The 22172-nt window shown below is 42.6% G+C and overlaps 1 protein-coding gene across 1 annotated transcript; it reads right to left on the reverse strand.

Moving 5' to 3' along the window:
* Nucleotides 1-173: 173 nt before the first annotated feature.
* On the reverse strand, nt 174-22172 carry tmod2 (tropomodulin 2). Its single transcript, XM_084052090.1, has 10 exons — nt 22052-22172; nt 15376-15587; nt 13878-14034; nt 7217-7339; nt 6599-6673; nt 5173-5303; nt 4791-4898; nt 4492-4635; nt 3983-4127; nt 174-3125 (listed from the first exon to the last, which is right to left on the reverse strand). Exons 2-10 carry the CDS (start codon nt 15499-15501, stop codon nt 3094-3096), a joined length of 1041 nt encoding a protein of 346 aa, XP_083908216.1. The 5' UTR covers nt 15502-15587; nt 22052-22172; the 3' UTR covers nt 174-3093.

Raw genomic sequence — 22172 nt, forward strand, 5'->3', positions numbered from 1 at the left:
GCGGCCAGTGTATTTACCTATTTGAGCCACCAGGGAACTCCAAAGCTGCATAACTGGAGAAAAGTATTGTTTGAATAGCTGCCCTAAAGTAAGATTTAGAACCATAATTTATGATCACATATGACAGTTAACCAAAATATATAACAGTGTTGAAAAAGAGCAGGACAGTGGTGCAGAGTATGTAAAAACATTTATTGTTGAGGACATCTTATATTTAACAGTGCCTTTTCCCCATCTTATGGTTTTATAATAATAGATATTCCCTCCTCGAGTCTAGTTCTGGATTTATTTATTTTTCTTTAAAAGGTACAAAAAAGAAAAAAGAAAAAAATCTCAGCAGTGAGTGGCTTACACTTAAGTGATACAGTACACACAGAAATGTGTTTCCAATATGAGATGGCATTTTATATTCTAATAATACAGTATAAGATCACAGAATCTCAACAGCGTAGAGCAGAGGCACTCCACTGTTGGCAGACAATCCACCAGCAAAGGACAATAATGTAGAAGTAGTACACGGTGGAAGGACAGCAATCATGATAGCTGAGAGGCATGTAGACAATAAAACCAAAACAGAGCTCAGCCATACAACTCACATCCCAGGAATGTGGAGTTGTTAAGATGAAAGAACATTGTGGTCGACAGAAACATGATCGCAAAAGGTGATTTCATGCCAACATATTTCTTCCTATTAACCATTTAAACCCTCTATACTTAGTAAACTAATACTTAGTTGACCGGGGTCGGCTCTGTACTTGGTCCGCTCTCCTTTACACTATACACCAAAAGTCTTAGTCTGAAAATAGCATATCTACAAGTCTACGTGTCGTGATGCGTTGAGCTTGTAGATCTGCTACTTTCGGCGCATGTTCCCTCAGAATAGGGATGCTATGGGTTCAAGTGGTTTAAGACATTAGGAGAAAAATGCATGTTTCTAAGTGCAGAATTGGTCCTATTTTGCCTAACCGAGTCAGGCAAGTGTTCCTAAGGAAGTCCAGTGGAGTGTGGATCACATGCAGCATGCTGCCAACGTAAGAAAAGGAGTGGTATTTCACTCATTAGATCCTACAGAGTTGTAAATGAGAGTATGTGTCTGTGTGACTGGCGGGGAAATGCAAATACCTCAGGATCTGTGTCAAAATCTTTCAACCTGGGAACAGTAGCCTCATACAATATCACAGATATTATAGTTGGGACCTGAGAGGCAAGTAAAACAAATCATTACTTCCTAACATCTCATCAACCTCCTTGTTTAGGTTGTTGCTATGCAGTATTAAAGGATGGTACACAATACAGAATATAAGCATGCAATGAAATGGAAGCAAGACTATGATATTGCACATATTATGCTCAGATAACTGTTCCTATTACAAAGGCTCTCTTTAGATACTCTCCTATACCATTGGAACTGCACTGGATAAGGAAATTACTATCTGATAAAAGAAAACGAAAAACCATATCTATCAGAAATTCTGTATGAATATATTAAGCATTGCATGTTAGTCTTTGGCATGGTTAAACATTGTAGAAACTCGATTGAGCAAAACTTTACAGCGAGACCATTGGTAACATAGCAGACTCAGGTCAAAGATTCTTCAGCCTCAAATGGATGACTATCCTGTACCTGTCACCGTACAATCACACTTCACACCGTCCAAAATGATCAACCTCTAGGTTCCCCGTTTCCAATGAATATAAGAAATTAACAGTAATAATAAAAATCAGAAAGTTAAACCATATCTAAACAAGAGCTTCCGTTGCGAATAAAACCGTAAAGCCATTTCAGACTGCCATGTGCTTAATCTCAAGTTGCTAAGCCAAGTGTATGTCTTTAATATGTCTATATATCAGATCTGAAAGACAAATTGTGCCTTCTGACGAGCATAGGGCCAGCACAAGCTAAGAATCGACTTGCTAGCCGTAAGGCAAATATATACTTTGTCTCACAACTATTTCAATACTGACACAAAATACGTAGTTTCAAGTCAAAGATCTTGTCACTCCTATTTCTTTCAGTTAACTATTTAGGTAGTTAGGTCGCACGACAAAGTATAGATAAGCCTTTTTAACAGGTCGCACAAGAAAGTATAGATTAGCCTTTTAAACGGCAACCCGTACCAGCAAAGCCCTGCGAACTAACCTAACGATCAGCCAGCATCTGATACGGTCACCGTCACAGCATCTCAATCAATATCTTCCACAGCTGAGATGCAGAGGAACAGTTCATCTACTCAATCACATTGAGCAGGGAATTTGGTAATATGGTAACAGACAAGAGTTTAAGGTATAGTATTTTTGTGCTCTTCAGTCAGTCATGGCTGACTAGCTATCGGCTATGGCTGAGCCATTACCTTCTCTGTGGGACACCAGTCACCTGAGCTTTCTAGCAAAGACTGGTTTAGCTTTAGCCTAAATTATACAAGAGTACGACACACCAAAAATAACTGAGAATCAGTTATTATTCGGTGAGCAGCCCTATTGTGTGACCAAGTACAACTTAGGCTTTTGCCTCACCATGCTTTCTTGCCCCAAAGACATGACAGATACAAGGAGCGAGTTGAGATAACCATTCAAAAACTGCACTCTCTTAAGTAGCTCTATGGACTCAGGCGTTTATAGCCAGCTGTCACAATTGACGATAAAGGGACTCCTCAATGTTAGTTCATGGTTACCAGCAGATGTTCCTGTTAGATGGTTAGGATTATGTCCTTTTTCACATGCTCATAGTACAGTATAAAAACAAACAAAAATAAAGAAATACATGTCTGGGAAGTTCATATAGGCTTAAAAAGACAAGAAAAGAAAGCAACTGAAATGGAATGACTAAAAACTACAAAATAACATTTACAGCTGCAATAATAACATCCATAATAACATAACAAAAAGAAGTATGAACATGTGTGTGGGAGAGGGCAATTCCAGTTATTTCCCTTCTTCTCATATGTTGATTCTTGTTGAGGGCGCCTTGCTCCACAGTTTGGCACAAGACTTTTGATTCCACACAGTGAGATGAGACCAGGGGCTTGGCTGAAATTGTTCCACATGGTGAGATGAGACAACAGGATTGGCTGGGGGACGGGACGGGCTCCAACCCTACAGGTCTCCTTCCACTCGCCTCCTGCGGACTGGAGAGGACAGGTACAATGAATGGAGATGAAAAAAGAAAGAATACAAATCAAAATGAATGAGGAAAAGCAAGGTGCGACATTCCTCTGGTGGACTGATGAGGAAGAAAGAGGAGAGGGAAGAACTGAAAACATGCGGCACAAACTCCAACCAACTCAAGCCTGTTAGTAGTATAATAAAAGGCAGTGAGTCATAAGTTACGCGGTCAAAGTTTACACCCATCCGAGTGTAACAAGTGTGATAAGCGTGGACAGAAAACAAGAAGTGGAAGTACTCCTTCACGCCCCAAAGCTGTAACATTGCGCGGTCAACCTCTGTATTGTTAACGTGAATGAGGGTGAATGCTCCAATCCAACGTGCTGTGAAGGTAATGGTTGTTATCGTAATGCGTTCAGACACACTTGGGACCACACCACACCCATGCATCAGACCTGTACTACTGCAGCTCTGAGAGAACGATGAGCTAGAAGAAAGAACAGAATGGAGGTCATTGAGGCCTTAATACTTGGGGGGAACTCCAAATTGACCATATTTACACACCATTTTGTTCATAGGTCATAGTTGGGTTTTCCACCACCCTTGAATATGACCAAGACATACTGTAGGGATGGACAATCAAGATGTCCACATGCTGAGTGGATCACATCAGTAGATAAAAACTCCACAAGCACTCTTTGTGTAGCTAAACATTATAACAGTAGTATAACAAAGAAATTAAAAGTCCCAGCCTGCCATTTCTGATTAATGATCTCTGATTTTGGAAATTACAGAAATTGGAAGACAAAGAAAATTCTCAAGACGACAGTAAGAAGGAAACATACAGGGAATGATTTTTGTGCATGTGTGTCATCATTACCCAGGTCGTTGTTCTTGGTAATAGCTGCAGCAGCCCTGGAGCGTGGTCCTTGCTGCATGAAGTGGTAGCCGAACTTTATTATACCGTTGTTCTCTTCCAACATCTTCGCTATCTCCATTTCTACTGTAGTACCCAGCTGCTGCCTCTGAACAACACACACAGATATACACCAGCTAGTTATGCATGTATGCGAGTGTGTGTTGTGTTGTTTAGTGTTGCTGACATAAGACACATTTTGGACATTAAACCAGTTGATAATGGATGTGTGTCCAACTCCAATTGAGGATAAAACTGGTCTCCCTAATAAGGTTTTACCGTAGTTTCATGAGGTTAGTGTTAGATCAGTTATGGTTAAGGTATTATGGAATGAACGCAAGACAACAATTTCCCCAAATGTTTGCAAGTGTGTGTGTGTGTGTGTGTGTGTGTGTGTGTGTGTGTGTGTGTGTGTGTGTGTGTGTGTGTGTGTGTGTGTGTGTGTGTGTGTGTAGTCACATAGCACTCTGTACCTGATTGTCTATCTTTATCTCTGTGAGTGCCTCATTGTCCCTCAACGCGTCGACCAGGGCCTGCACCCCAGCCCCGGTGATGAAATTAGACTCCAAGTTCAGGCTACGCAATGTCTTGTTCTCCTTCAGCATGTCGCCGAATGCCTTCCAATTGGCCAAGGAAAAAGAGCCAGAGATGACATTGGTGAGAACATGAAAAATGTATCAGTCAACAGCTGTGGGAAACCAATTGAATTCAGACACACAACGGAGAGGGAGCCATGTCATCACAACACTCACAAACATGCAATGAAACTAACCACTGCAATGGGGTCGTTGCTCCGTGTGGCCGCCAGGCTGAACTTCTTGACATGTGTGTTGCGCTCCATGGCTTTAGCCAAGTCCTTCAATGTGGGAATAGGAATGTTCTGGAAAAACAAGACATAAGAGTCTAATAAGGATATGGCCCTCCTGTCCAAGCTTTAGCCATCGATAGTAAGTTACTATGTATGGAGTTTGTTAACAAAACGCTTTAGCCCTAAAGTCTGTCACGTTGCCAGCTGAGAAGGAAGAGAGTTTGTATACCACTCTTAAGCATCATCATTAAGGCCTCCTGTTTGGGAACACTTCGGTTTCTTCACTTTAGGTGTGTGTGCATGCGTGCGTGCATGCGTGTTTGTATATGTATGTGTTTGTGTGTACCTTGATGTTATTGAGGTTGACCTCCGTTAAAGAGCTGTCATTGTCCTTTATCCTCTGCAAGGTGTCTTCTACGTTGGTAGGATTGGGAGGCTCATCAAACACAGGGGTCATCTTCTCCCCTTTGATTACATCTGGGAACATATGCACAAGCATGAGCGCGCGCACACACACACACACACACACACACACAGACACGGTGATTGGACCTGAGCCACATTTCACTTTCAGTTTATCAAAAAAATAATTCTGTGCAAGGTCACACATTTTTTCGTTGTATGTAGGCATGTAATGATTCACTCAACTCACAACACGAATCACGATACTAGGTTCACAAAACGATTTTTATAACAAGTTTATTTTCCGGAAAAATGACTGAAAACCCTTGATTATTTCTTCTTTCAAAAATCATGTATTTTTTAACAACTGTATTTTCTCTTTTTTATTCATGAGATACATACATAAACTAGTCTCGCGTAGCCAGACAACTATTCCACAATCTCTGAATGCTATATAGAGTCTGGAACTACAACTCCCGAAATCCAAGAGAGGAAGCTGGCACTTCCGTTCACGAAAATATATTTTAAAATATCTTTACATTTTATTATTGTATTTCCATTTCTGCTAAGCAGCAAGATAAATATACTTAGATGATTTGTATTTATATTAGGATAAATTTGTGCGACTGTAAAGACGAAACGGAAGTGGGGAGGAGGCTTCATATCCGGTTTATATTCTAATCATGATCAGAGCTTCCGAGTCCCAGACTGTATGACCGGAAACATTAGAAAATTGTGGGAGGCAACAGTCTGGCCACGCGAGACTATACATTAACTGTAAGGTAGACATTAAGGCATATACTTTTTTTCTTTGTAAAATAATAACGTTCAATATTTAGTCTTAAAATGAAATAAATGTAATTTGAAAACATATATCCCAGATTAAATTAATTAATTATAAAGAAAACCTCTTCAAATAAACAAACTAAGGCTTTTGTTCCAAGCTTGAGATTTACATTAACTCAGTAAATGGTGTAGTTTGGACCATTCATCAATCAAATAAACGTTTAGACCTACATGCAATGCACATTTCCCTCTTTATGTAGCACTAGCGCCAAGTTGTTAGATTTCATAGTCTGAGAGGACGTTCGGCCGGGTGAACGTAGCCTAATGCACAACTGGCCGTTCAGCGAGTGATGATGGAACGCAGGCAGAAATAGTAGGCCGTGAACAAGGAAGGGAGTCTAACTAGATTGCGCCCTCTGCGCTTGGGTCGCGATACATTTTTTATTTCACCGATTTAAATCGTCTCTAGTTTGAATCGATTTTAATCGTCTCACGATAAATCGTTAAATGCCTAGTCGTATGCCCATGTAGCACGAGCAGCGCAGTCGTGTAACAAAGTCTAAATTCGGCTGAACTCTACTCACTGTTGTAGCCTTCTTTAGAAGTGGTTCCATCATAGGTCTGAGTACTGGTGACCAGTGTGTGAACCCCAAGGATAGCTGCAAACAGACATGTAAACAAACACAGTCAACAACAAGCTAAGCAGTGTATCTTGTTTGCGTGTTACCCAGGGGTAAAGAATTCAGCGCTGTGAAGTAACAGTAACTAAATCTTAAGGGTGTGACCATACCATACTGGGTCCATTTGTGTACTCTTGAGTGTTAAATTAACATTCAGGATTTGACTATGGCAAACAACAGAGTCATTCTCTTGTTCCCTGCGGCCGTTCAGTCCAAATCAGCACCACACAGTAAAAGGACAGCAGTCTGAGAAAACACGGTCTGCACAGTAAAATTCGCAGCGTTGATTTAACTCCCAAAAGTGAACAAATGGAATGAAATGGACCTGTAACACTAAGGATTTTACTGTCTAGAGTGAAAGGAGCCTGTGTTTTACTGTCCCAACATGGACCAGCAGCAGTGGCATAAAAGGGGCATTCTGTGTGGCTCCGTTTAAAGAGATTCCTTCACACAAAGTAGTGTTCTCATTTGCCATTTATCCACATTGTCCCCATTCCCAAGGGACATTCACTCAACTCTTACCTGCAAGGTCACACAGTTCTGTATCTGTAGCGCTGGACAGGGCCTCTTCTAACTCCGGGTCAAGGGTTGTGATGTCCTCCTGGCACATCTCTATAGGTCTCTGCTTGGGAATGAATGCTTTACCTATGGACACAGAAATAGAGGGGGAGAGGTGAACATTTAACCAATATGGGATACATATAACCATACAAGTAGGGAAAATATAACAACCACAACCAATCAGGTTGAACAGAAATATGGCACAACTTCCCATTTCTGGCAGTGGCTTGTCAATGCCAAACTGTTGGCTTGAGTTAGCCTAGTTTGAGTAGCTGGATGTTATTCTCTCACAGCCCTTCCCATCCTGTCTTGTGCCCTGGACAAGGGATCACATGATGGGCAAGCAGCACACACGCCACACGGCAGCACATGCAAACACATGCACACACGTCTGACTGTTTGTGTCCAAGCTCGAGACACAGGAGAGCTAGAGGAGATGATTCCAAGTGAAATCTCAAGTACAAAAATGTACAGTTAATGCAGACACTAAAAATCGACATTGTGTACATGTTTTCTGGACCGGTCAACATGGCAAGAGATGTCCTACTGGTGAGATGAGCGTAACCATCCAGGTTACAATGTTTCTGCCACTCTATTCCTCATGCACACTACTGTATGGCCTGTGGTGCCTGACAGCACTCTTCATGGCCCAGGCAAGCAGGCTTGTACACCTGGCAAAATGGGCAGCAGGTTGAAATGAATCAAAGAACACTCCTTCTGGTCTCATGAAAACAGGACACTTTTATTGAAGACAGCTCCAAACACATAATAACATAATGAGGACGTAGAGCCTGCGTCCTACTCCTCCTGCCCAACAGGTGCTGCTCAAGCCTGTAGGATCAATCCTTACCCTCCCCGCCCGACTTCCTTGCCCTGAAGACGGGCTAATTGTGTTTATATAGACACTCGACAAAGCCGGATGCACCACGGTGGATTCTAACCTCTAGTCTAGAGTCTAGACTCTGTGGTGGTGGGTAGCTACTTTAGATTCTTCAGGGCAGCCTACTTCATTCCTTCCATTATGCTTGTAAATGCCCGTTATGTATTTTAATGCCCTTTTCTGCATACGTAAAGCACTTTGAATTGCCTTTGTACATGAACTGTGCTACACAAATAAACTGACCTTGCCATACTGATCATTTCCACCTCGTCAGGGCTTCCACACTGCAGAGCCCGGGCTCAACTCTCTGTGTGTGTGTGTGTGTGTGTGTGTGTGTGTGTGTGTGTGTGTGTGTGTGTGTGTGTGTGTGTGTGTGTGTGTGTGTGTGTGTGTGTGTGTGTGTGTGTGTGTGTGTGTGTGCGGGTGCGTGCGTGCGTGTGTGCGTGCGAGAGAGGGAGGGAGAGAGGACGACTCACTGATGTAGGAACTGCATTTTAATGAAGCTAAAAGAGATATGCACACTTAAATTACTTTTAAACAGTCATTTATTGTGCAGGATTAATTCAACCATTCTCTCTCCTACGCCAACTCCCTATGAACTCATGTTAGACTAACAGAGACAACTGAGTCATGCCAGGACTCCCGTCACATTTCCATGGCAACCAAGCTGAAAAGAAAAAAAGAGAAAAAAAAGGGGGAAAAAGGGAGAGAAGGAAGTCATGGAACAATGACAGTAAATGCAACAGAGCTGTGCTACCGGGGCAACAACATGTGAACAAATACAGTACAGTGAGTGCCCCTAGACCTCCCTCACCCGAATATCCGTCTCCTCACACAAAAACAACCCCAGATACCCTCCCTGCCTCCCACAGTCTGTCAGTCAAACCAGTCATACTGCAACTGGTCTCCAGGGGGCCCTGGCACTTCCTGAAAAGCCAGTAAACAGTAAATACAGTCAGGCAGCATCCTGTGCCAGTCCCTCTGGACTGACACCCAGCCCCACAGCAGTAGAGGGGAGAGCCCCAGAAAAGGCTGACAGTCCCATGATCCCACAGGAACATGTCTAATGACCTAAATGCGAGGAAAGCACGGAGGGATAAAAACCCATGGCTATATGGGAGAACAGGATCCGTTTGTAACGAACAAGTTGCGTTCTCTTGTTCTGGCCATGGTAGAAAGTGCTTCTTAATGGCTGTGTCTCAGTGGTTTCAAGTTGGCGAGACGTGTGAGTGAGTGAGTGGGTAAGTGAAGAGAGAGAGCAAGATTTGTAATCAGTAAAGCAGTCACACCCTCCACTGTTTCTCAGGAAACAAGATGGTTCAGTCATCGGAGAGGGAAATTCTCAAAAGGTTCTGTTGCATGTGAGAAAGTAAGAACAAAGGCTAATGGTTCAATCACTTGGTGTCACCTTCATACTCAAATTAAATTCACTTGAGGAGAGCAGTTTACTGCTAACCAACACCGCGCTGACAATACAGTAAGCCTCTACGACACATGAACACGCATGGCACTAATCATCACCACATATTATTCAACTCAATTACATTTTGTGCATTGGCATTAACATGCATCCTTGGTATGCACACTGCATTAAGACGTGTCTATCCCACACAAGACACAGTCTGCTGCGTTCATCACTGCCATGTAAAGATGTAATATTACCGCCTTACACCTGCGTGTTCCATGACCACTGTCTTCATAGTCATTTTAATAAATCAATTATTCAACAAAGTCGTTGAGGGTGCCTGGTGGCTCAGCCAGACCATATGCTCCTGTTAGCGCAAGGGAACAGGTTCGAATTTGACCCCTATATTGTCTCACACGTCTCTCCTCTCTCTCTCCATTTAGTATGCCGTCTCTCTACACTGACCTACCCTGACCCATCTGAAATTAAGCATAATAAATACATCTTAAATAAATTAAAAAGTCCTTAGTCGCGGGTTCGATTCCCGAGCCCGATAACCTTTGCTGCATTTCACTCCCTGTCTCTCTCTAATGTGTACTATCAATAAAAGGCAGAAAAGCCCCAAAAAACAAAAACAAATAAAAAGGTCCTAGCTTGTTTCATCAGATGTCTGTAAACGTTTATTTCCTTTCAAGTTGTCGTTGTGTGTTTATTGGAGACACACTATTTGCACTTTATTACTAAATTTGAACTTTAATGTGGTCAAATAAATAAAGAATTACACATTATGGATTGCACAAATAGCTACTATACAACAAATACCAGCTAAGAAAATAGCTGTGTGTGTGTGTGTGTGTGTGTGTGTGTGTCTCTCTCTCTCTCTAACACATCATTTATCAGCAGGGGGTGAGAATAATATGGGAGAAAAAACACATTCCACAGAACCACCTCAGTTTGAGTTTTCCATGTTGTCAATTCATTCATGCACGCACGCACGCACACAATGAGACACGCACGCACGCACACACACACACACACACACACACACACACAGAGTATTATATTGAGGAGGTCAGGGTAGAGGAATGTGTCAGTTACTGATTTCCCCTCCAGCAAGAAGAGAAGTGCTTGGATCCCCAGAGGCCCTGATGTTATGACTCTGGACTTCGATTGGACAGAATTCCTACCATGTGTAAAATCAATGTTTTTTTTCTTCTGCCTTACGGTCACTAGATCACCTCCAGTCCATATTCCAGACAGTGGTTACGAGGACATTCAACGTGTGTCTTCCACTGCCAACAGAATCACTGAGCCTCCTCCAAGACAGTTAAGTCTGCATCAAATCCATTCCAGAACAACCAGTCACTTGGGAGATCCGAGTAAAGAATGAACCTTTACGATTACAGCCCGCCGGTGTGTGATAAGTCTCTCTTTTATGAATTTACACTCCTTAAGGGTCTAGTGAAGTGGCTTTTGGCTCTGCGTTGTTTAGAGGCCCCTCAATATGTGAGGGGATGGATCAGACGATGAGTTCATTATTTGTGGCATTTAAAAAAAGAAAGAAAGTATGATACCTGCTCATCACATGACTCCAGAGATAATGTGTTGCGATTTAAGTAACGGAAAATCGAGTTCGGTGGAAATGGCAGTGGCCTATATGGGAAGTTGAAAACATAATCTCTGTTCCCAGCCTTCGACCTGGTGGAGGTGAGATCAATACCTAGATAAAGTGCTAAAACTCCAAGGCCGGTACCAAGGCCTACAGTGGCCTTGGTATCGATTCAAGAGACCCAACACCTAAATGTACTGTATATGGTATTTTATCTCTCCCTCCCTTCCTCCCTGAGCCTACTTGTACCACCCTCTCTCTACTATGAGTTGCATAAGAGCAGACATGGATCTGCAAAGACAGGGGAGCAGTAATTACCGCTGACAAAGACTCAGACACACAGACACACACACACACACACACACACACACACACACACAAGCATCCCTGGGGTACTCTTATAGCTGTGCAATGAGAAACTTAACACACAACACCTGTGAAACACAATACAAACAGAGACAGTTGCTTAGTTGTTACCATCATTTATGGAATTTACTTGGGGTGTACAAAGCTAATACTGGTATTGGGTATTAGGTTACACCAGGCCACTCATACTCATATGATCGAAGGTTCAATGTAAAGCGGCCTGGTATAGCGCCATCATCATGAGGCCGATTTGAAAAATTGGTTAACTTGGAGTGACTTTCTTGGCCTACTGGCAGTGTGCACGAAACGTTTGACACTGATCAATCCAGTGGTTTGCAAGATTAAGCACCCAGACACATTTTTCGGCTTGGCAGGGCTTCCCAAACCTACGCCTACGGTGAGGACGAAACCGTTTTATCCGACTCCGCTCTGGGTTCTGAACGTTAGACCCGCCCAATGTATAACACTGCTGGAACAGCCATTTTACCACAGCTCTTCTCTGTTTGTTTACATCAACCTGACGTGCTTTGACACACGGTAATGAGCTTTAGGTGTCAGGCACAGAGGACAAAGTGTGCCATCTCTTTGCATTAATTAATTGCCATCTGGTTGTGTTTGTAGTCGCTCAGAGAGGGATTTACTTTGCGGGCAGATTTCCTAAATAAAACTATATAAATCACGAGCAAACATGGCGGTGGGTGGCACAGTGCCTGCCCACCACCGCAGAGTTTGTGAGTTCGAATCCACCATGGTGCATCAGGCTTTGTCGAGCGTCTACACGAACACAGTTGGCCCATGTCTGGGGGAGGGAAGCCAGATGCACGCATTCCTACGGGCTGGCGGCGCCGGCGGCACCTGTCAGCAGGGAGTGTTGGGCGGGAGGAGTAGGACGAACGCTCAACGTCCTCCGGTGGGGGCTCCTCACTGGTAGGTGAGTCAGTAGGACACCACGGCAGTGACAACACACAAATGTGTGTGGGGAGTTATCAATTGGCATAACGACTAAATTGGGGAGAAAACGGGGTAATGTGTAATTACAAAATCAAAAAGAATCATGAGCGAATTGAGTGTACGTTCAATCACACATAAAGTTCGGCTAGCGGAGGCGTTTGGCTAGTTAGAAAATCGGACGAGCAAGAACTGCCGAACCAGCAAGGCACTGCAAAAATTCTTTAGCTCTGCAATGACGTCACGTCTTTTGTTCTTTATTAACCTGCTGAAGACGAAAAGGTTTCTATTTCGTATTGAGTATGCGGCAGCCTTAACATACATACACACACACACAGACAAACAGGCAAAAGCATATTCTTTGCCTAGCGGAGATAATAACACAGAGGGATGGTCACATTGTAATTGGCTAGTTGATTAACAAATAACTACTGGACATTGTGATGATTGAGTTTTTTTTCTTTTTTTCTACATTTATATTTAATGCCATTTCAAGGAGAAAAATGCTCCTCAGTAAACTTTTTTTTCCTTCCCTTTTCTAACATTCAACATTTCAAATGAAAAAACCTAATAAAAAAATGATACCAGGGGCAAATGACCCGCGTGTACTGTAGGATCAAATTAAATCAATAATCTAAATGTCAAGCAACTTAAAAACTGTCTGGGGTGGGCACGGACGGCTAGCGTAGCGGTCCGGGACCTAGGCTGATCGAGTCCCAATCCCGACTATCAAATAAACACAGAAAAAAATGTCTTGCACAAAAAAAACACAACAGTTCACCTGAGTAGATGTTAAAATGATCCGAGAAGTGTTTAAGTTAAATACCCATTTAAGTTGTATATACTGTACAATGATATAAAGTACACAGTTCCTCTGGGACATCTCTGACTGTTGCAAGAGACAAACTATCAAAACCCTAGCACTCCTACAGAGATGCTGCTAGCCCTGCGTCCTGCGTCTCTGACGCACCTTTTTAATAAAGGACGCATTAAACCAACCGTCACTGCGTCCACGGGACGCATACAACTAAAGCGAGCCGTGAGCCACGCAGCCCTGCTCCAAAGCGAGCCGCGCACCAAACCGAGCCGCGACCCGCGCGCCAAGCCGAGCCGCGACCCGCGCGCCAAACCGAGCCGCGACCCGCGCGCCAAGCCGGGCTGCGACCCGCGAGCCAAACCGAGCCACGACCCGCGAGCCAAACCGGGCCGCGACTCGCGCACCAAACCGAGCCGCGACCCGCGAGCCAAACCGAGCCGCGACCTGCGCACCAAACCGAGCCGCGAGCCGAAACACCGACGCGCGACACGTTGTTTTCAGATCGTTATTTTCGGTGTTTCTGGGACCCATTTGAATGACCACCTGTGGGTCCCGGGACCCATTTCATTGAAAACCTAGCAACATCACTGCTCCTACCTTTCCTCTCCCCCGTGAAGGGGACAATGTCCTCTCTGTCCTTATGCTCCATGGCTTCCTTCTCCAGGTAGTTGAGAAGGCGATCCCTGTTAAAGGCTCCTGTATCTGCCTTGGTCGTCTGGTCCTTCTGGCGCATGCTCGCCGGCAACAGAGCGTTCTGGATTAGACGAGGAGACACATTTAGGCAGGTCAACTACAGACTGACAGACCCTACAGTTGTATTAACAAGCCTTTGACTATATATAAGCCTTGGGATGTGCATGAGCATGGCATTGTTAAAGAACTTTACCACTTTTTTTGTGGATATGAAGTCATTGCTGATGGTCAGTTGAAAGAAATATAGTTCATTCATTCATTCCACAGTCCACAACCAGATACAGTTGAAACTCCATAGACTACGTCACTGGGTGGTGGACACAGACTAGGCTTCTAAAAAGAGAGAAATAGGCCTCATGCAGGAATAAGAACAAATTTCTTCTTGTTCTTATCCATGATTTTCTTCTTATTTTGTTAGTTTTGGGGATTCAGTAATGTTTTCTTATTTTGCTCTTCTCTTAGGTAAGAGCATATTTTAAGAGTGGTCAAGAGCGCTCTTATACTGACTGAGATAAGAGTCTACATATTGTTTGTCCAATGCTAGAAAGCAGGCATTTTACATTTGAGAAACATAAAATGCATGAATATCAGTTAATAATATGGATTGGATTATTAAATTCATGGGCTAAAAATGTACTTTTGGTCCATTGATCCCAATTAAGACAATAAAAACCTGGATGTGATTAGCTACTTCTTTTTAAAATTTGAGTTACTTTGTGCCACTCTAATAATTAGCATGTTCTCTTAACAGACAATTAAGAGAAAATATAAGAGAAATGTAAGAGAATGCTGCAGGATGATACCCATTGCAAAGTATTGTTCATGATGTTATAGCCATGCCACTAATAAATTGGAATAGTGTTCCTTTAAGACAGATGAAGGAATGACCAAATTGTTCTGACTGCTGTTTAGCGTTTCCTCTGGGATTTGCCTGGTTATCATGCGGGTGATTCATCTCACTCGGGAATCTAAATGGAAAACAAATAAACCTCTCGGTGGCCCAGGGAGATTTTATTATGCTAAATCAACAGCTCTGCGCAAAAACAAACACACAAACACTGGGCCGTCTGGGGGACCAAGGAACTTGTGTTAGCCTCTCCCATGACATGGTGCTGCTTTCCACAGGGTAGGCCATACTTTTGTGTGGCATATATATATATATATATATATATATATACACACACACACACACACCACAATCTGCAGTGTTGGCTATTTTCCTTATTTGAATTAGTTGTGTAGTCATTACAAAATCAATGTTCAGTGAAATTAGTCACTGCACACACACATCCCTACCGCCACTTTCGTTCCACCCACTTTTGTTCACATCAACAACTGGTTAATTTCTCCCAGAAAATCTCTGTGTCTCTGTGTCTCCCCACAGCCCCTCCCCAGCCTTCACCTCTGGGTCCATCTCCTCCAGGGCAGTCTCCAGCTGTTTGAGCTCCTCCGCCGACAGCTTGTTGAGGATCTCATCTTCATCAATCTCCTTGTACTTTTCCAGGTCTTTCTTGTATGACAGCGCCATGGTTAACGGGCTACAGCAAGTTAGATACTCCTACAGCACAGCACTGTCCCTCAGGGCTCACGGCTCCGGAACCAGGGCGAGTATTCCTAAAGAAACACACAGGCCAATGACACGCATGATCAGAGACAAGGGAGTGAAGGAATGACATTTGACATGACAAGAAATATGACAGGATAATGTAATTACAGCTGAAAATGTCCTCAGTCTGAAAAGGCTACATATCTTCAAGGACATACATAGCGCTCTGCCAGGACCTGTTTAACTAATGTGGTTACATCTCACACATCAACACAACAAACAGCATGTACATCTGTTTAGATAAGTGAGTTATCGGGTATCATGCATGGCTAATGTAACAGTGTGAAGTCCTTTAACCACAAATTACTGCTCTGACGCACTCTTCTCTTGATAAGGGGTGTTGTTGTGACTGGCTGTCCCTGGTTCAACAGGAGGTTCTAGCGAATTGCTAATAGTGATAGTTAGGACACACAGGCTCACACAAGACAATAAAACTGTACACTCTTAGATCGAAGCCCTACTGCAGAGTCCCCATAAATATCTGTGAAACTCACGGATTGTCAATGTCACAGATTTCAACATTTACTGGCAAATTCTCACGGTTTTCACAAATAAGAAAGTAAGTAAGTAAGTAAACAATTTAAATAATAATTATTATACTTTTTTAAGATGTTTATCATTCTTCTATCATTCATCGTTCTGTCCCACTCATTATTCCCTATAACCACCATCCATAGTGTTGAAAGGTGCAGTCACTGTAGTATGTCACTACAGTGTGCTGCTAAGCACTAAAATAATTGTCCCACATCCTGAATCCTGATGAAAAGGCCTGTACAATACATGTGTGCATAAATTTACGCACGTGTATGAACATTTAAGGGTCACGACCATATTTTCAAACCACCAAACCGTGACGGTTTGGTGGTTTGAAAATATGGTTGTCCTAGTCATTAGGTTTCCTATAAATAGTTCAACCACTACTGCTTTCCACTGTGTTGTCAAGGAATACATAACGTTCATTACAGTTCTTTAAGTTGACAATTGTTGACAGTTTACAGGGACAATTGTGTTGTTTCATTCATTTCTAACAACATTTTTAACAAAAGGTTTCAGAATGGCCTCTCTCAGGTACTACTAACATACACAGTTTGTGTACAAGCAGTAAAAGTAAATACTATTTACTTCAGTTAACACTGACAGATAACACTGATCAGTTAACAAGATATTTTTGTTATCTAAACATTTGACTTATTTCTTTCTTTTTTTTTAGAACAGGAATTGATTAGAAGAATATAAATTGCAATAGATAATGTTTTAACCATACGATGCCCACTCCTAGGAAGGACAAACATATGCATACAGTACTGTGCATACGTACTATACACATTACACGATACACGTCACACACACAGCTGTGACAAAAGAGTAACTTTCTCAGGATGAGAGAACAGAATGTCAGGTCCTATGGGAATCAACAACAAACTCCACATGTAACCCTAACCCTAATCTTATGTGTGTATATAGACTGTATGAGCTAAAAGATAAGTTTACAAAAAAGGAGACTTAAAAAAGAGCCAGAGCTACTGGCGAGAAAATCAGTAGAGTAGAGGATAGATAAGAGTCTATAGCTAGTAAAGAGCAAACAAAGCTCAGATGTGTGTGTGAACTAGGGAATGAGTGTACGCTACGCCCTCTCCCACTACAGTCTGAAGTTCACACGTGACCTCCTGTACCCACATTCCCTGTACCTCTCAGATGATCTTCATTCCTAATCACTCTGTCGCACACGAAACCTCTGACTTCACTAGGAAGCTCTGTCATACCATCACACATTCTACTGACTGACTTCCCCCATAAAGCAGACCAATCTGTATTGGTTAAGAACAGAGGACGAAGGCCAGTTTATTAAAGTGAGGGAACCATACTGCAAGACGGAGTGGGGGGAGCCATAGAACATGGCTCCCTCCCACCCAGTCTTGCATATACTGTACTGTACTGTACATAAAAAAAACTCCATCAATCTGGGTCATTTACCACATTACAGCGACAAAGTACTATATCCTATATCCCACACTCTGTTACAGCAGAAAAACATCCTCTATCCCGGGGTTTGCAAATGACTGAGGAGTGTAAATCATTTCGCTGCGTGATGTCTTGGTCGGTATCATATTATTATGGGATATCAGGGTGTTAACTAAGCTACACCCATTTCCTGTTAATAACAATAACCAGTGTGAAATGTGGTGCACTGTCTGTGAGGCAATGGGGTGGCATGACATGTCATTGTGAACTGTGAAGGAATGACTGGAAGGGGGTGGTGGTCATTAGCTGTTATGGTGTGGCATGATGGCAGAGCGCCAGTAATAAAGTTGTGCTTTGAACAGACAAAAGTTGTCTTGTTACGAGTTAAAAAAGGGTATTTAGAGATCCAACCGAAGGCATGATTTTCTGTACCGTCAAAAATACAAATACTTTTGGATATGGAATAATTAAAATATTGCCCACATAGGCTATAACTATCTTGAGTTGAGATGATGACTTCTTCCAACTACAAAAGCCATTTATTAGCCATATGATTTTATAAAACTGCGAGCGGATCCACACATCTCTGTTCAGCCCACTGATGTGTCGGTATTAGCCACAGCAACAAGTGTCATCAGCTGCTCCAGCAAGATATGAACAAACAGATACTGCCCAAGACTAGTTCGGGTCTCTCTCTCCACAACCCAAGCTTTGAACGAAATCCATTGACAATGATAACCTCATCTGCTGTCATTTAAGCCAAGTAAAAAAATAAATACAGAATACATCAGAGAAGGTGGTGCTCTATTGGGTGATGACTAAATTAGATCACTGAGCTAAGTGGATTCCACTCAACTACTACTATCAAGGGTATAGTTAAGTGTAAGAAGTTTACAGCTGGTTTGTCACTCAGTTAGAATAGGTTGTAAAGTGAAATTTAAACCATGCACCTGACCTTATGTATATGTACATATCTGCCAATACATATGCTGCTATTTTTTACTGCCTCGTTGCACTAGTATTTAGTGCACACTGACTAGTACTAGTACCAAGTGCACACTAGTACTAGTGTACACAAGTACCAAATATCTGTGTTTCGTACAGCCTGTGAGTGCAAAGAACAATGTTCTGGTAGTTTTCTTTTCTTTTATATCACATTTAGCACATTTGGTTAGTTTTAGTAATATCTATCTACTTCTCAAATCTGCAGACGCCAAATGATGACAGTCAACTCTGGACTGAGAAAAGGCCACCCAAGGACAGGGATAAGTCACCTCAATCACACAGGCACATGTGCTGTAATGCTGTAATTACAAGCTATGCTTAAGTCAACTATATACCAATAACATTCACTGTTTTACCACACTGTTCTCCAAAACAGTTTCTACTACACTGAATCATAAATTATTTAACCCCCAAGTTCAAATGAATGGCCACAGGTTATGTAATGCCAATGCCTAAGGTCCAGTACTGATGGACGACCCAGACAAGAGTAATGGAGCATGCAGACAGAGGTAATGACGGCACTGAGTGAGCTGAGGAGAGGATGAGACGGTCAAAGGATTCAGTCTGATCAATGCCTTTCTCCTACTCCTCTGTGTGCTAATCCCACTGGACAACAACAACACACAACAGATGGCTAGGGCCAGTAACAACGTAAGTGATCCTTACACACTTTCCTCTACTTACCTCTAGTTAGGATTTGTAGACATGTGTCACAGACACACATAGAATTACAAGACTGTGTGGTCTCTTTGCAGTTCCCAAAGCTATTAGTATTTATATATCTAAGGCTAGATATTTAAATTCAATTGGGTTTTATTGGCATGGGAAACATACTTTGCAAAAAGTAACCGGCATGCTCGCCCCAAGACACACTCGGCCCCATGTTTTTGTGCGGACTGTATTCTTGCATTTGTTTTTTAAGGTTAAGAATACGTTTACGGTTAGGCATAGTTTTACTGAGGTTGCGTTTAGGAATAATAAGGTTAGGTTACTGAGGTTACATTTAGGAAAACTTGGTGGCGATCGTTCAGAGGTCACTGGATATTTGACCCGGGCAAGCGTGCTTTGGGGTGAGCGTTCTTGTATTCAAATAAATGTAAATATAAGAATCAAAACTAAGGAATGCTTTCTCACCTCTCTATTACAGGAACATAATAATCTCCATTATAGAGTTGAATCATACAGACCGGAATTCAATGGACCTACAGTACAGCGTAAGCATGCACAGGCATCCAGGGGAACCTCAAAACATTCAGACTGCAATTAAACAATCTAAGTATCATTCCATCAACAATAATTCTTACTAATTACTACCAGGTTCCCTCTGTTGTTTTAGTTCTGCGGAGACAGAAGCTGGGGAATAGTAATTTAAGGCTGAGAGATGAACACAGGAAGTGTAGACGGGGTATTAACTTATTACTTATTATAGTACGGCTATACTTAGAGTGGCCCAGCTCTACTGTTCAGGGGACAAAATTCAACACTCCTTCCTCCCCAACTCTCTCCATCTCTATTTTCTTCTCATCCTCACTTCCTCCACCCCTATGGTCCCCTGATCTCCCCTTCATCAGTGTCTGCCACTCCCACAGTGTCTGGGGAAAAGCAGAGCGTGATGCCAAACAGATGGAGAAACAGGGAGTGTCCCATCATGCTGATGTTGAGGATGTTTTCACTGCAATAAAGTTTACAAACTAGCACATAGAAAGTGGAAAAAGTGGTGGTCTGGTGTAGGGCTGAACAATTTGGGGGAAATATCCAATTGTGATTTTTCAGACCAATATTGCATTTGCCTATATTCACTGTTTGCAGTGAACTGCAGTATTCTCAGCTTCTCCGACTAAATTCACATTATAGCTAAGAAGACGTCATGTACTTTTGCATTGTATTGTTAATTGTTTTCGACAGGGCTTTAAACTGGCAACTGCATCAAGCGACAATGACATAGCTTTTTTTCAGACAATAGCACTAGCAGCACAACATGTTTTAGATGTTCATTATGTGCCAAATACCAATACATTGAATTTACATACATTTCAACTACACACAACCATTTCAAGCACAGTAAATGGGGTGAGGAGTCTGGGGACATGGATTTTTCTCAGACTTACACAAGATGTGTATTCACCCCTTCCAATCTGCCCCATCCCTCATCTACACACAGGCAAAACACATGATTAAGTAATGAGGACACCACTCAAGGAGTGCCCTCTTTCGCACCCCAGGCTTCACATAGCTCAACATAGCGTCACGACAGCTCTACTTTCCCCCCATCATTATCTCACCTTTCTCTAATACAACATTGTTTCTCCCTCTACATGAAGGTGTTTCTCACTCCAAATGAAGCATGTCTAAACACTTGTGCAGGCTTAACTTAAATCCAGTCTGCGAAACCTGTTTATCAGCAACTACTGAATGGCAGTGTTTGTTATACTTCAAACAGCAGGCTTGCATTCGCAAGCAATGCCTAGTCAGCAGTGAGTGACCGCAAAGATTCCATTCAATGATATCTTCCCCTGGAAAACTACCTGCTTTCCAAGCCTGGGGGGGACTAACTTCCCCAAGCAAAGCAAAGCCTCTCTACCCTTGGACCACACCCTCCTGCATTCAGCAGAGACTAGAGCACCACTGGACAAACAACCAGTGTCAAGACAAAGCCTTTGTCGAAATCTAACAATCAGAGCAACACATTCACGGTAAACAATCACGCATGACAGACAGCCACGGAAAACAGGGTGTCCCCGGTTGGTGTTTGAGTCATCGCTGGCTTAACTTCGGTTGTTTACGACGCGCTGACGGTATCTTATCATAGGCGTCTGTCTGTCTCTCTGTTTGTCTTGCGACTCTGACTGAGACTGGCAGTAGTGTGCAATGAAATGCACTCGAATGAGCTTTCAACTTACATCACATCATACCATCAGCACCCATCCCAATGATGATATGATGATGATGATGATAGGATCATCGCAAATTACGCAACCTATAGCGATGACACATATAGCAGACATAAGGTTACACGTAAAGCAGATCGAGGTATACATGCACAACCACACGTACAGAACACACCCTGATGTGATTGAAACTTTGGTTAAATAGGAGAATGGAAAGACAAAATCACGGCTGGTCAATGAATGATGATGCTCATCTTCCCCGAGCACAAGGCAACATAACAACATAACGACGCCTTGCTTTACAACTGCAATCAGATCAAGTCATGATGAGACACACGTTCACACTTACAGCTGAAGACATTGGTTTGCGTTAGATGCGCTCAAGTAAATTATGGTTAAAGGAGCAGCCTGGTGTTGACTCAATGAAGACAGACATGCAGCTAGCAGCCACCCAGCGTTACCTCAGTTCCACACGCTAACGTCCCTGTTAGCCCTTAAGCTAACATACTAGCTAGAAAGAGCGCTACAACCACTGACAGCTTGCAACACCGTACAGCTGGCAGCTTCTTAAATATCAGTGAAAACCAATGGCAAATGCGAGCCGACCATTTCCTTACCTGTATCTTAAGTATTTCCACTTGAAACGCTGCCAAACTACAACTCCTATCGTTCCAATGCAATGAATGCGATGCCTTCTTCAAATGCTAACTTTCTCACACTCACTATCCCAAGGGCGGC

The sequence above is a fragment of the Gymnoscopelus microlampas genome (assembly GCF_963454915.1).
Source record: "Gymnoscopelus microlampas genome assembly, chromosome: 1".
NCBI classification, from domain to species: Eukaryota; Metazoa; Chordata; class Actinopteri; order Myctophiformes; family Myctophidae; genus Gymnoscopelus; species Gymnoscopelus microlampas.